The sequence below is a fragment of the Rhincodon typus genome, chromosome 24, assembly GCF_021869965.1.
Source record: "Rhincodon typus isolate 14 chromosome 24, sRhiTyp1.1, whole genome shotgun sequence".
In the NCBI taxonomy this organism is placed as follows: domain Eukaryota; kingdom Metazoa; phylum Chordata; class Chondrichthyes; order Orectolobiformes; family Rhincodontidae; genus Rhincodon; species Rhincodon typus.
Genome location: NC_063355.1, coordinates 3,458,585 through 3,473,960, shown reverse-complemented (window position 1 = coordinate 3,473,960; position 15,376 = coordinate 3,458,585). Strand labels below are relative to the sequence as shown.

General features: G+C 40.7%; 1 protein-coding gene across 3 annotated transcripts in view; it reads left to right on the top strand.

Moving 5' to 3' along the window:
* Nucleotides 1–15,376, top strand: part of cabin1 (calcineurin binding protein 1) — a 404,357-nt gene that overhangs the window by 260,584 nt on the left and 128,397 nt on the right. For all 3 annotated transcript variants that reach the window (XM_048611391.1, XM_048611392.1, XM_048611390.1), the window contains exons 30-31: nt 13,200–13,296; nt 13,861–14,502. In XM_048611391.1, coding sequence (XP_048467348.1) covers nt 13,200–13,296; nt 13,861–14,502 — 739 coding nt within the window. The remainder of the gene's footprint in view (nt 1–13,199; nt 13,297–13,860; nt 14,503–15,376) is intronic.

Here is a 15,376-nt window from a genome sequence, read left to right as displayed (position 1 = left end):
GGATAAACAGAGCAGGATATTGCTTACATAACTAGTCAGAGGGAGGTTTCAGTGAACAGTGAAGCTTGAGTGTAACATTCAAGCATGTTTTGAAGCAAAAGAAGCAGATACAGTAGGACAACACATAGCAAGAGGTTTGAGGGCATGTATGGTAGGTGTGCTGGTGTTACTATTCTTTGATAGTGTGGATACTGCTGAACTGCAGCCCAGTTGGACTTCACAGATCAATAGAATTTAAAGAAATTACTTGAAGGCGATGTTCTTTCAGATCTGTATCAGCTCTTGAAATTATTTCTGTACCCAATGCATAAAATTATTTTGTTTCTCTGCATGTCTGCTTCGATTAAATAAGGGAGAAAATGGTCACTTTCTAACACAGAGCAAACAGCAATAGTGAGTTCTCTTCTGAGCTGGAAATTCTCCGAACTGTAAATTGATTTTGTACCAGTTCTGTTGTCTTAGGTAATGGTTGTGAACACTTTTTGATTCTTTAAATCTCATTAGTGAAGACTTGCTTCATTTGACACAACAGTTTATCCCGGTCACTGTTCCAACCTGACAATTAGCCTACTGTACTGAAGTGATCTCGATACTTCATATGGCAGCTATTTCTGTGATATTTGTACAGTTCTGTACAGTTTATTTTATGCTACTTAGCAGTAATCTTGAGATTATGTAAATGTATTTAGCTAATAAATTTGAATGGAATATTTCAGAAAAGACATTCTTGTAGCTGAATTAGATTAAATTCTGGTTGAAATCCTGTGGATTAAAAGACAGTGTGCCATGTGCTAGTCCAGTACCTTCAACTATTTTAACCTCGGCTGTATAGCTGTTATATAATGCAAGCATCTGCAACTATCCTAACTGATCATAGCGCAATCTTCCTGCTTTAGTGCTGGTCAGGGGTAGAGCATTGCCATTTTGAGTTGAGCGTGAGTCCTGTTTGAAGCTGTGTTACTGCTGTGTCTTTCCTCATTTGATATGTGTATTTACATACCCATCACGTACCTGTGCTTTTGAAGTCACAATCTAAAGACCAAATGTGGGGGATCCTCTTTTGGTTTTCCTGTTCTTTTTCACAGCAAGAGAAAAACAAAACTCACGATTTCACAGAGTGATTTTTTTTGTTTTCTAATTTCTATTCATCTGTCTAGCTTGAGGCACAAAGCCTGGAGTGTTTTTACTCTGATGCATCAGACAGTTTACGAGACTGAGTAGATAATTTAATCAGGTAATTTTATTTTATAAGTTATTCCATTTGACTAATCGGTCTCTAAAGGTCAGCAAATTTTCCCCAATACAGTGTAAATGCACTCATGCCAATGTAGTTTCTGTCCAGTCAACCATCTTGTTGAGAGTTTTAAGAAGGAAGTTATGTACTGTATGACTTCTATTTACGGATCTACCTCACCAATCCTCTAAAGAGGAGTAAAACCAATGGATCACCCGGCATTGACCAGGATCCTGCAAAGTTGTCCATATTAACATCTGGGTGCTGGTGCCAAAATTGGGACGTTGTCTCACACACTAGTCAATGACGTATTCATATTCACGGAATCATAGCTCAGAGACAACGTCCCAGGCGTCATCACTAATTCTGGATATGTCGTGTGCCACCTGCAGGACATACACCATTGCAGAGAAGTCAGCACAGTGGTCTGCAGTCAGTAACAAACACTCCAGCTCCACACAGTATTGACTCTGACTCCAGCATCTGCAGTTGTTACCATCTCAATGAGTTGACTTCGAGCTCTAACCATTGACTCCAGATCTCACTAAGTCTCACGGCAACAGATCAAATGCGAGTAAGGAAACCAGCTGATTTCCAATTCCCAAATCTGATGAATCAATACTACTCCAGTTGAAATCCACTTGGAGGAAGCACCAAGAGGGAATGTACTTTTGGTGGGGGACTTCAATGTCCATTACCAAGAGCAGCTGATTGGAACCACTACTGACTGAGCTAGCCAAGTCCTAAATGACACGGCCTCTCGCCCAACAAAGGAATCAATAAGAGAGAAAAAAATTGGCCTCATCCTCTCTAATTTTACTGTCGCAGATACATTTATCCTTGATAGTGTTGGTAAGAGTGACCACTGCAGAGTATTGTGGAGATGAAGTCCCATCTTCACAAAGAGGACATCCTCCATCACTGTTGGGTAGGATTATCACTACACTAAATTCAGTTCAATTAAAACGGGTCTAGCAACTCAAACCTGGGCATCCATAAGCTGCTGTAGGCTATCAGTAATAGCAGAATTGTATTTAACTACAACCTGTAACTTAATAAAAGGACATAACCCCCTCTGCCATCAAGCCATGGGACTAACCCTTGGTCAATGAAGTGTACAGGAAGGCATGTCGTGAGCAGTACCAGACATACATTCACAATGTAATCTTGGTGAAACTATAATGCAGACTCCAAGCAGCAGAAGGCTAAATAATCTCACAAGCAACGGATCAGATCTAAACTCTACAGTCCTGCCACACCGTCAAAGAATAAGCAGTTCCAAAGAGTTGATCCATTTGACTGTTCCACAATAGTAGTTCCGTTCAATATTGCCTAGAAAGAAAGTGGGACTTGTTGCAAGGTTTTTAAAAGATCACTCACAACGGTCAAGGGTTACTGAAGATTAGTTCTAAGGTTACAGGGAGTTGGAGAGGTCAGCAGTATGTAACAGAGAAGCAAGCTTCATGGTAAGCAGTGCTGCTGTTTAGTTAGCCTGTTAAAGCAACAGAACTACATTGGTTCTGAGCCTTAGGACTTGGGAAGAGGCCATATGAATTGTTGGACAGTTCAGTGCTGTTACGACTAAGGAAGGAGTTCTAGGAGCTGCTTGATGAAGCTGAGAAAGATTAATGCTTTGGGAAATTCCCAGGGTCAATACTTGCTTAGTGAAATTATCTCTTGGTAAAATGCTGGAGTTGTGATCTCGATTAAATGCTGGATTGCATTTTGCAGAATCCGGGAAAGCAGTAACTGACCAGAACATAAGCAGTTGTTGAGGCAGTCCATAACGGAGTGGCTTTTGAGGAAGCTTCAAGGGCAGATCTTCCAAAGTTAACTCCCTTGTGAAGTTATAATGAGATTGGATGGCTATTGTGTCACTTGACTTTGAGAGGTCTGAGTGCCACACAGTCTGCAGGATCTGCCTTGATTGCATTTGCTAATTGATGTAGAATTTTGGCCACTGTTTGTTATCCTACTTGCTTCATGTTGCCTCTGGATATAACGTGTACACACCAATCTGTATATAGATTGTATAACTGTTCCAGCTTAGTTCAGAAAACTGTGAAAACATGAGTTTTTATTCTCTTGTAAGTACCTGGAACTCATTTGTTTTCATAAAAAAAATGGTAATCAGTCAGTAGCACGATTGCAACACAAATTTGATGGTCTGGTCTGGAGATATGACACTTAGACAATTAACATCAGGCTCCACAAATATCCCATTCTTTGATGATGGGAGGGAGCTGAGCACTTTAGTGCAGAAGTCAAGGGCTGAAGCATTTTCAAGCATCTTCAGCCAGAAGTGCGAAGTAAATAACCCATCTCAGCCTCGTTCCAAGATCCCCAACATCATGATGCCTCTCTTCAGCCAAATTGATTCACTCTGTGTGATATAAAGAAATGGCTGAAGGCACTGGATAGTGTAGAGAATCTGGGTCCTGACAATGTTATGACAATAGGACTGAAGACTTGTGTCAAAGAGTTAGCTGTGCCCTAGTCAAGCTTTTCCAGAATGGTTTCAACACTGTTACCCAGCAAAGCATGAAATTGCCTAGGTATGCCCTGTACATAAAAAGCTGGACAAATCCAATCAGGCCAGTTATCACCACATCAATATACGCTCAATCATCAAAGTGATGGAAGGGGTTGTCAAAAGTTCCATGTTGTTAAGCAATAACTGCTCAGTGACACTCAGTTTCGGTTCTAACAGAGCCAATCAGTTCCTGACCTCATTACAGCCTTGGCCTAAACTTGAGCAAAAGAGTTGAATTCCAGAGGTGATGAGAGAGTGATTGCCCTTGACATCAAGGCTGCATTTGACCGAACATCATGCCAGAGAGCCCTATCAAAACTGGAGACAATGGGAATAGCTGGTAGGGGAGGGCGACGATTATGTGGGAGCACTCTGCTGGTTGGAGTCATACCTGGTGTAGAGGAAGAGAGTGGTTTTCGGAAGCCATTCACCTCAGCCTTGAGATGCCACTGGAGAAGTTCCTCAGGGTAGCTTCCTAGGTCCAGCCATCTTCACTTGTTTCATCAGACACCTTCCTTGTATTGTAAGGTCACTACTGAGGATGTTTGTTGCTGATTACACAATCCACATGCAGCATGACCTGGAAAACATCCAGGCTTGGGCTAATAAGCAGCAAAAAATATTCCTGCCACACATATACCAGATAATAACCATCTACATTGAGAAAATAGGACCATTTCCCTTGAATTCAATAGCATTGCCATCTCTGAATCTTCCACTACCATCTGGACTAGCCATTTGAATACTGTGACTTTAAGAGCAGGCCAGAGGCTAGGAATTCTGCAGCGAGTAACTCACCTCCTGACTTCCCAAAGCCCGTCCACCATCTACAAGGTACAAGTCAGGAGTGTGATGGAATATTCCCCACTTGCCTGGATGGGTGCAGCTCCAACAACACTCCAGAAGCTTGACACCATCCAGGACACACCAGCCCACTTGAATAGTACCTTATCCATCATCTTAGATATTACCTCCCTCCACTCTGATGTACGGTGGCAGCAGTGTTTACCACTTACAGGACGGCCTACAGTAACTCACCAAGTTTCCTTTGCCAACATCTTTCAAACCCATGACCTCTACCATCTAGAAGGACAAGGGTAGCCCAGAACACCATACCTGCAGATTTTGTTTGAAGCCATATATTTGAAAATCGCTGTTCCTTTAGTGTCATTGGGTCAAAAGAACTCCCTCCTGAACAGTGTCGGGGATCTACCTCCGCCACAGATAGTGGTTCAAGAACATGGCTTCCCATGATCTTTTCAATGGCAACTAATGACGAGCACTAAATGGACCAGTGACACCCACAACTCATGAATGAATACAGAGCCTGTTTTACGAGCCAAGAACTAATTTGCAAAATGTTGTAGCATCAGTAAATATGAAATATATAAATATATAAAATGTATGAAGCAAAAGCCTGTGAACACTTTTAGACCTGTCACATTGATCATATACTTGATTCAAATTATTTCTGAGAGAAGTCATATAATTCAAATAACCTGGTCTTGGCCTATTGTCTTTTAACAACACTATTTGTACATTGAAGAATCAGTTTTCATATTTTTGAAGTTGGTTTAAACGTTTACCACTGTGCAGTCATTGAGCCCATACAGATCTAATTGTGTTGTGTTAAGATTATAAGAAACGGAGCAGAGGTAGGCCATTCGACCCATTTAGTCTGTTCCGTCACTCAGCGAGATCATTGCTGAACTGTTAATCCTCAACTCTATGTTCCTGCCTTTTTCCTGAAACCCTTGCTTCCTTTATTGATTAAAAATCTGTCTATATCAGTCTTGAATATATTTAACAATCCAGCCTTGACAGGCTTTTAAGGTAAAGAATTTGACAGATTCACTACCCTCTGAGACAAAAAAAAGTCCTCCTCATCCCTGTTTAAAATGGGCAATTCCTTATTTTGAGATTATGCCTTCTGGTTCTAGACTCTCCCACAAGGGGAAACAAACTTTCTGCATTTACCCTGTCAATAAGAATCTTGTATGTTTCAATAAGATCTCCTCTCATTCTTCTAAAGCCCAATGAGTACAGACCCAACTTACTCAACCTCTCCTCATAAGACAGTCGGTTCATACCAAGAATCAACCTAGTGAACCTTCTCTGGACTGCCTCCAATACAGTTGCTCAGATAAGGGGACCAAGACTGTATTCTAACTGTGGTCTGAAAAGAAGTGGGTAAAGGGACTGGTAAAGAAACAAACGATGTGTCCACATGAGGTGCAAAGAACTGGATAGCCGCTATCCAAATACAAAGTAAAGGAATCAAGAAAGATGCAAGAAAAAACAAATCAGCAAGGAACAAAATGGAGGCAGATGTTGGGATCAAAATTTCAGCCCAAACCTGGATAAAATTGTTGAGCTCAATGTTGTACCAGAAGACTGTAGAATTCCAAATTATTTTTAACTTACTGATGGGATGTGGGCATCATTGGCTGGGCCAGCATCTATTGCGAAGGTGGAAGTGAGATGTTGTCTTGAACCACTACAATCCATGTGCCTTGAGCAGACCCATAATACCATTAGGGAGGAAGTTCCAAGATTTTGACCTGGTGACACCTAAAAAGTGGTGATATATTTCCAAGTTTTGATGTTGAGTGGCCTGAGGGGAGCTGGCAAGTGGTGTGTTTCCCATGTTTTGCTGCCCTTCTTCTAGCTGAACTGATTGTGATTTTTGGAAGGTACTCTTTAAGGATTCCTTAATGTTAGGACTCTCTCACTAGTTCCCCTGTACATCTAATGTTGATAATCCTTGGCACATCACTTCAGGTCTTTCTGAACTGCAGTAATTTATTGAAAATTACGACCTTTAGCGCGAAATAGCCTGTGAGCCAGTTTTAAATCTCTTGTCAAAGAAGGAAAAGACAAGCATTAAATAGCTGCTGGTTCCAAGGTACCAGAGCGACATAAGAAATGTGAACGCTTTCAAGAACAGTGCACTGTTAGCTGTTATTTATTGAGTTAGGCAGCTGCTTTTCCTAAACTCTCCCATTTTACCGTGTATATTCCGTGTATATATGCCTGCTTTACTTTCAGATTATGCAGAAACACCGTTTTTATACAACTGTAGATCTTCTGTGTCAGAATCTAGTTGCATCATATCCTATTGGCAACTACCACGTGATCTGGGTGATTAAATTTTTGACAACATTGCATAGACATTGGTATGAGAAAGAGACATTGTAAAAATGATATTGCTGTGCAGATTTGCTGTTGGGTTGTATCTCTACCTATGTGATGTGCTAATTTCAATTTTAATATGTTAGAATGCTCTTTGTATACCTAGTAATTGTACCACAAAAGAAATGCATATAAATGGGATATGAGTGTAGTTATCATGTTACTACCCAAGATATCCAGAGATGCTCATTCCTCATCCAATTATGGTATTTTGAGAAATTAAACTCATCTTCCATTTAAACTGGAAAGCCAAAATCAATCATCACTGATAAACATTATCTTCACTTGTTTATTTTATTTTGCTGGTAATCCTAGGTTTTCTTTGTGGAGACATTGACAGGCAATCTGTAAGTTGCTCTCAATGACGTTTCAGCACTCTTATTTTTATTTAGCTTTCCTAATAGTTAATGGGCTATGTGGCTGAGACTCAAAAGAACCAGAAGTGACAATTTGCATTTCAGAAAAATTGGTTTTCATTGCTGAAGAAACTTTGTGCTTCTTCCTAATTTGTTCATCCTACATTTATTAGAAATTGGCTATTGTTTCAAGTTGGAAAATCATCTGAAACACTTGCTCTTTTGGAAAAAACTGTGGATGGCAATGGTGGCTCAGTGGTTAGCACTGCTGTTTCACAGTGCTAGGGACCCTGGTTTGATTTCACCCTCGGGCGACTGTCTGTGTGGAGTTTGCATGTTTCCCTGTGCCTGTGTGGGTTTCTTCCCACAGTCCAAAGATGTGCAGATTAAGTAGATTGGCCTAAATTGCCCATAGTGTCCAGGGATGTGCAGACTAGGTGGATTAGCCATGGGAAATGCAGGGTTACAGGGACTGGGTGGGATGCTCTTTGGAGGGTCAGTGTTTCCACACTGAAGGAATTCTGTGATTCTATGACCATATCTATTCTTGTAAGCTAGATCTGAAACGGGCCTTCTCGACTTGCTTCCATCATAGGCAAAAAATATACGCAAGGGAAACAGTTTTCAGGGTTTACCAGTTTTTTTTTTAAAGTATCTCAGTCCCTTTTGGCCAAAATTTTTTCCCAAAAATTTACCATGTTTTCACACTATTGCATTTAGTAAATGTCAGAAAACAAAGCTGGAGCCATTAACCATTGCGCTGGATGGTAACCTCCTTATCCTCTTCAGTCTGGCACTGGTTGTTTCAAGCTTTCTACAGCTTGCCACTTCTGTTGGCATGCTTCAGCATTAATACCAAACAGCATGAGTCTTTCCTATAAACAATTGCCTTTCTCTGATGTCTTCCAATGTTGGATTTTTCTGCATGTCATTTTTTTAGACTTTGATGGAAGAAAATTCTGGCCTTTTGTTACACCGTAGCCTAAACAAGTCGTAAAATCAGGCAAATTACAACCGTTCCCGTGTAAAAGGAGGCCAGCTGTCCGGGCATTTTAATCTCGTGCCAATCTCCTGCCATTTTCCCATTCCCCTGCACGTTGTTTGTAGTTAAATAATCATCTACTGCGCTCTTCAGTGCCTCAATTGTGCCTGCCTCCACCATACTTCCAGGCAATGCGTTCTAGACCCTAACCACTGCTAACTGAAAAAAAATGAAAAGTGTTTTTCTCACCTCTCATTTGCTTCTTTAGCAAACATTTCAAAAACTGTGCCGTCTGGTTTGAGCAGGTATGGTGATTTTTCCTATCCACTCTGTCTAGACCCCTCGTGATTTGAAAATTTCTATCTATCTCCTCTTGGCGTTCCCCTCTCCAAGGAAAACTATCCCAGCCTGCCTCAAAACTGAGGTATCTTATCCCTGGACCGATTCTTGTAAGCATCTTCCACACTTTTGCCAGTGCAGTCTATAGTGTGGTGTCCAGAACTTACCACAATATTCCAGTCCAGATCTAGCCAGTGACTTTATATAAAGTTCATCATAACCTCCCACTCTTGTACTAAAGTCCCCTGTTTATGAAACCTAGAGTACTGATTGTTTTATTATTGGTGATTCTGCTTATCTTGCCACTTCTAATGACTTATGTATACAGATTCGCACACCACTTGGAATAGGACCCTTATTAAAATTGTTTTTCCATATTCTTTGTACCAGAATGCAGCACCTCACATTTCTCTACATTGAACTTCATCTGTCACTTAGCAGCCCAATCCACCAGAGGGTCAATGTCTATTCGAAGTTCCACAATGTCGTTCTCAGTTTAAAATTCTTTCAAGTCTTACGTAAGAATTAGGAGCAGAAGTAGACCACCTGGTCCCTTGAGCCTGCACCGCCATTCAATAAGATTATGGGTGATCTTTCTTATGGACTCAGCTCCACTTACCCACATGCTCACCATAACCCTTAATTCCTTTCCTGTTTAAAAGAAAAATCTATCTATCTTTGCCTTAAAAACACACAACGAGGTAGCCTCAATTGCTTCACTGGCCAGGGAATTCCACAGATTCACAACCATTTGGGAGAAGAACTTTAAAATTGTTCTGTCCGCACTGAGATCTAGATCATTTCGATATATTTCTGTAACATGTATAATGAAAAGCAAAGGTCCAATACTTACCCTGGGGGAGCTCCACTACAAATCATCTTGCTTCGTGAAACCTACCCATTAACCATTACACTCTGTTTCCTATCCCTCGGCCAATTTTGTGGCAGGTTGCTACTGTCTCTTTTATTCCGCGACTTATTATTTTCCTCATTAGTCTGTTGCGTGTCATTGTATTGAATACCTTTGTAAGTCCATGTACACCATATCAGTAGACCTTCCCTCATCAATCCTGTTCTGTTCCCTCTTCTAAAAACTCCAGCTAGTCAGTTGAACAGAATTTTCCTTAAATCTGTGTTGCCTCTTCCAAATCAATCCACACTTTTTCCTTGTGATTTAATGGTTGTTTTTTTCAGAAGTTTCCCCACCCCTGAAGTTAAACTGACTCGTCTGTAATTGCTGAATCAATTTTTATAACCATTTTTGAGCAAGACTGTAACATTTGCAATTCTCCAGTCTTATTGCTCCACCTACGTTTAGGGAAGATTGAAAGATACTGGTCAGTGCCTCTGCAATTTGCACACACTCACTCCCTCCAATGCATCTCATTTGGTCCTGGTGCCTTAAGAACCCTAGGTATCAACAGCCTGCCGAATACCTGCTCCTTAATCAATCTTAAACCCTTCTAATGATTGGGTTTCCTCCTCTGTTATGTCTGGAAGTATCTTATTGGTAAAGACAGATGCAAAATATTCATTTAACACCTCAGGCATGGTCTTAGCTCCAAGTACAATACCCTTTTTAGTCCCTAATCAGCCCTACTCCTCATTTTACCACCCTTTTACTATTGAGGTGCTTCTTGAAGACTTTTGGGATTTATTTGTAAAAGTAGAATGACTTCAATGTCAAATTATTTAGAGATGTCTAGCACAGGTGGGTTATAGGGCGATGGGTCTGGGTGGAATGCTCCAAGGTTCGGTGTGGACTTATTGGGCTGAAGGGCCTGTTTCCACACTCTAGGGATTCTATGATTCAAATTTTTCCCTTAGTAACTATTGCATCGCTGGAAATTAAGCACAAACCTAGAGATGAGATATATAATTTAAATGTGGGAAAGTAAGGTTGACTACAGACCAATGTAGCAGTTTGAAGTTAATTCCTCTTTTAATCATCACATGATTTAGGTCCATTGAATATCTTGGGTCAAGACAACAATTAAATGTACATACTACTCGAGGTGGATTCATTAAAGGAGAGAGAGTTTCTACAGTGACTCCTAAAATTGCAGGAAAAGTACCAGGCTGGGGTGAATTTTGCACGATCTCATCAGGTATCATTCATAAACTAGCCAAAGCTTGTTTTAGTAGATGAGACTGTTGGTAGCTGATTTGAGCTGTGCACACTCCATCCTCAACCCATCCCCAATGTACCCAGTACGTTACCTGTCCTGGTGTAGGAATGGATATTGCCTACCCTCCTTGTGTTGTTTTAAGTGCAAGCTACCTAGAGTGCTTCAAAAGATGGAATGCTTGTCCAAGAATGGCAGAAGCCACTAGGATAGGCATTGACCGTATTCCTTTGATTTTATGTCTCTGGCTTCAAGCAGTTTGTTTAGTTCTGCAATAATATTGACTAATCTCAGGATGAAACCAGTGTGTGGTCAGTACTCTGACCTTTCCCAACCAAATTGAAGGAGTGGCCCTGTAAAGATACAGTGTGGTTAATTTCAAGTAAACAAGCCACCTGGCTATGTGTTATTGTGCTGTTTCCTTTAACATTTACTTCAGAATAAGGCAAGAAACTGTCCAGCAATTTAGTTAGGATACTTGCTCACTCTCAGTTTTCCTCATCTTAAGATAGTCCTTCTTGCTGAGTTACAGTTCAGTAGGTCTAAATGATCACTTTTCTGAAGACTGTCCTATCATATATATTTGAACAGGGACGTTGGTGAGGCCACTTTTGGAGCACTGTATACAGTTCTGGTCGCTCTGCTATAGGAAGGATATTGGAGAGGGTTCAGAAAAGATTCACCAGGATGTTACTGGGACTAGAGGGTTTGAGTTATAAGGAAAGGCTGAATAGGCTGAGACTTCTTTCACCAGAGCTTAGGAGGCTGAGGAATGACCTTATTGAGGTTTATAAAATCATGAGGGGCATAGATAAGGGGAATAGCAAAGGTCTTTTCCCTAGAATGGGTGAGTTCAAAACCGCTGTTGGTGGGTGGGTGGGGTGGGGTGCGTGGGCTGCGGGGTGGTTGTGGGTAGTGGGCAAGAGTATTTTTAAGGTGAGAGGGGAAAGATTTAAACGGGACCTGAGGGTCAACCTTTTCACGCAGAGGATGGTTTGTATGTGGAATGAACTGCTAGTGGAAGTGGTGGATGCAGGAAAAGTTACAACATTTAAGAGACATTTGGATAGGTGTGTGATTAGGAAAGGTTCAAAGGAATGTGAGCTAAACAGGGCTCGTTTAGTTTGGAAACATGATCAGCATAGATGGGTTGAACCAAAGGGTCTGTTTCTGTGCTGTATGACTCTGCCTGCATACTTGTCATCTCAGATTAAGAACTTTTGTACTTTGCATGGCTCATTACTAAACCATTTGCTGGATTTTTTCACATGAGGCAGCAATGGGAAGAATTGTCAGAGGTATTTAAATTTGAATAATGTCTTTGCCTAACTTACAGGAGATAAATCTTGGTGCTGAGGACAAGAATGTTTCCCATGTATTATCATATGGAGTGTGCAGTATTGTAGTCACTGTATAACAACAGAGTTCATTCCCTCCACATTGTGTTAGTACCGCCTTTGAAGCTGGAATGAGACATAACTGTTGTCCAATTTGTGTTGCATTAGCCCAGCATTGTGCAGCCTAGTCACCTACAAAAGAGACAAGATTGAAACTGTTGAGATTGTTTTTAAATTGATGCATTTATAGTCAACATCAACAGCTTGCATTCATTTAAAGCTTTTAATGTAGCATCATGCCCTAAGATGCTTCATAGGAGCATAATCACCCAATGAATGGGATATTAGGACAGCAGACTAAAGGCTTTGTCAAAAAACTGAAACTTCAAAGAACTCTAAAGGAGTAGAAAAGGAGGAGAATTTTAGGGAGAAAATTGAGGTTAATGCCTCGACAGAGGACATAACTATCGATGGGAGTGCAAGAACATCATAGAATTTTACAGTGCAAAAGAAAGCGAAGATGCATAAGAGATTTGGAATTGACAAGTAGTGTTGTTGGAGGCTTGGAGGTCATGAACATGGAGTGCGGTCAATGGAGGGATTTGAATATTAGAATAAGAGCTCTGATATTTCATGGTTAGTGAACTGGGCACCATTGTAGGTCATTGAGCACAAGGATGGTTGATGAACAGGACTTGCAGTGAAAAGGTACTTTCATCAGTTACTCAGTCCCAAAGGTTGAAGCTATTTTAAAACCTATCGCATGCAGCCTCCAGGTCTTAAATAAAATATCTCAAAAGAACCAATTTAAGACACGGCCTTTCAAACTCTATAATTGACGTCGAGCTTGTTTTCCTAACTTTGAAATCTCGGTGATCCATTTGTGAGTATCTTCACACTGGCGTGTAAACAATATCTGAACAAAATGTAGACGTTTAGGTGAAAGAAGTGATTTTATTTCTTTTCTCAAAGAAATTAAGATTTGACTTCAACAGTTATAGAGGAAGTGGTTCATGTAGAAGTTAAATAGTTGTGGTTCCATTAACTGGATGCATTGCATTCTGTTGTCATAGTGTTTCTGTTTGGTGTTTTTCTCACAGGAAGTATTTGCGTGATGTGGATCGTCAAGTGCTCGCCAAGCGGGCATTAATTTTCACAGTAAAGGTGCTTGAGGACAACTTGAAGGAACTATCTGGGGTAATTCTACCTATTATTATGCTGTTAATTGTCAGGAATATTTTGACGGCCCTTTCCTCTAGTGGTTAATATGAGAGCCTGGCCAGTAGCACACTCCATCCCTCCTTCCCATGGTAGAATTATAATCTGCAGAAACGTTTGGTTGGGAACTTCCCGTGGATGATCGTATTTCTGATCATTTTAAGTCTATTCAGAGCAGATGTGTTTCTGATGGATTAGAGTGAGCTCTCCTATAACAAATGTTTGGATTCTTGTGCTATCACAAACCATCTTCAACTGGATCACAAAGAAGACGATTGTTCCTGGTTGTGTTAGGTACATTCTAACTGATAACCAAGTGATTTAAGGTTTTAATGTCTGGAAAGAAGGTAAAGAGAAGGGGTGCCTTTCCTCAGCTTCAGATCTTTGAGATAATGGGTACCTGCAGGTTTAAATAAAGGAAATGGATTTGTTGAGGGGAAATGTGATTATTTGCTGTCCCAAGAAAGAGAACAGTGTCAAGGAAAGTCAAGTTGTGGGTTAACTATGTAACAGATGTTTTCCTCCATTGTTCTTGCTGCTTAGATTTCTGAAGACCAGCCTCCAAGATCTTCAGGCTCTCCAATGGGGGAGATGACAACAGATGTTTCAAACAAGCCTACTGCTGAGGAGCACAAGGGTGTTGTGACCAAGAAACTCACCAACTCTGATGGGCCTTTAAGAAATACAGAGAATGGGGTAAAGGATATTCCAAGAGGCCAGTCGCCCCAGGTTGTGAACATGGAACAAGGAGATAAAAATGATCCAGTATTGGGTGACATTAGCAAAACATGCATCGGCACAGAGGAGCCAATGGAACTGGATGGCTCTGTTGAACAGGGGAAATTGGATTTTTCATTCAAACCTCCCAGTGGTTTGGATACAGAACACAGTAAAACTGTTGGGGTTACTGAGGGAAAGAGTGCTGAATGTAAACCTGCTGAACTGTCTTTGGAAGAGTTGAGCATCAGCTCAAAACAGCAAGTCTCAACAGCAGTGCCCCATGTTGTGGCCAGTCAGGTGGTCAGGAAAACAAGCAGGAAGAGAAAACTGATAGATGACACAGAATCTGGGAAAACGTTGCTGTTAGACGCGTACAGGGTCTGGCAGCAAGGTCAGAAAGTTATGACTGTTGATCTGGGAAAGATTGAAAAGATCATGTCGGAGACCTACATGCTGATTAAACAGGTATAGTACCATTTTTATGTTTTACAACTTAGTTCTGAAGGGAAGTATTTTAATTGATCATTTTGAAATGATGTTCTAATAAACTCTGTACTAAACAATCCTAACCTCCTCGAAAGTGAAATCTACCGATTGTTCCAGTAAAATATCCCAGTTTTAAGCTTCTTGTACAAATATGCTTGGTGGTGAATTCTGCTGTGAATCATTGTAAATAACAGCTTAGTTTATCATGTTGCTTTGCTGTGTGGTCTCGCACTATGGTGGCATAGTGCAAGAATGTTTCTGTGTACTTATTAAACAATCTTCATGTTGCATCAAAGTGAAAGAAAAGTGGAACAGGGAGTCTGACCTCCTGCTGGGTGTGCCTGATGAAGTCGAAAAAGGAGGGTTCTTAATGTGCTGACTGTTTCCCCATCAGGCAGAATAGCAGGAGATTTTGCCCTGTGTAGCTAGGATGGCAGGATAGCTATGTTGAGTATTTGTGCAGTAATTTTCCAGGAAGTAAGTACATGTCATGTTGGTTTTACATGAAGAATACAGTCTGCCCACACTTTGGGATGATAAGAGATATTAAAACATGGACTAATCTCACTGAAAGCAATTTGCCTCTGTAGGGAAAATGCTACTGTTTTGTAACCTTGACAGAGTTAGAAACTGTTTTTCCTAGACTTGGTTATAAACATATTGGCTAGACATGCTTCTTGTATAATGTGTATGCTTTCCCTCATAGTTTTTCATCAGTAGTCACTGAAAATGTGGACCTCAGCTGTTTAGGAACTGCTCTGGGAGCCACAATGTTGCATCATACTTGTTAATGGCTTGAATGGCAAAATAGTGAGTGTTACAATAGTGAGTGTTACAATAGTGAGTGTTACAA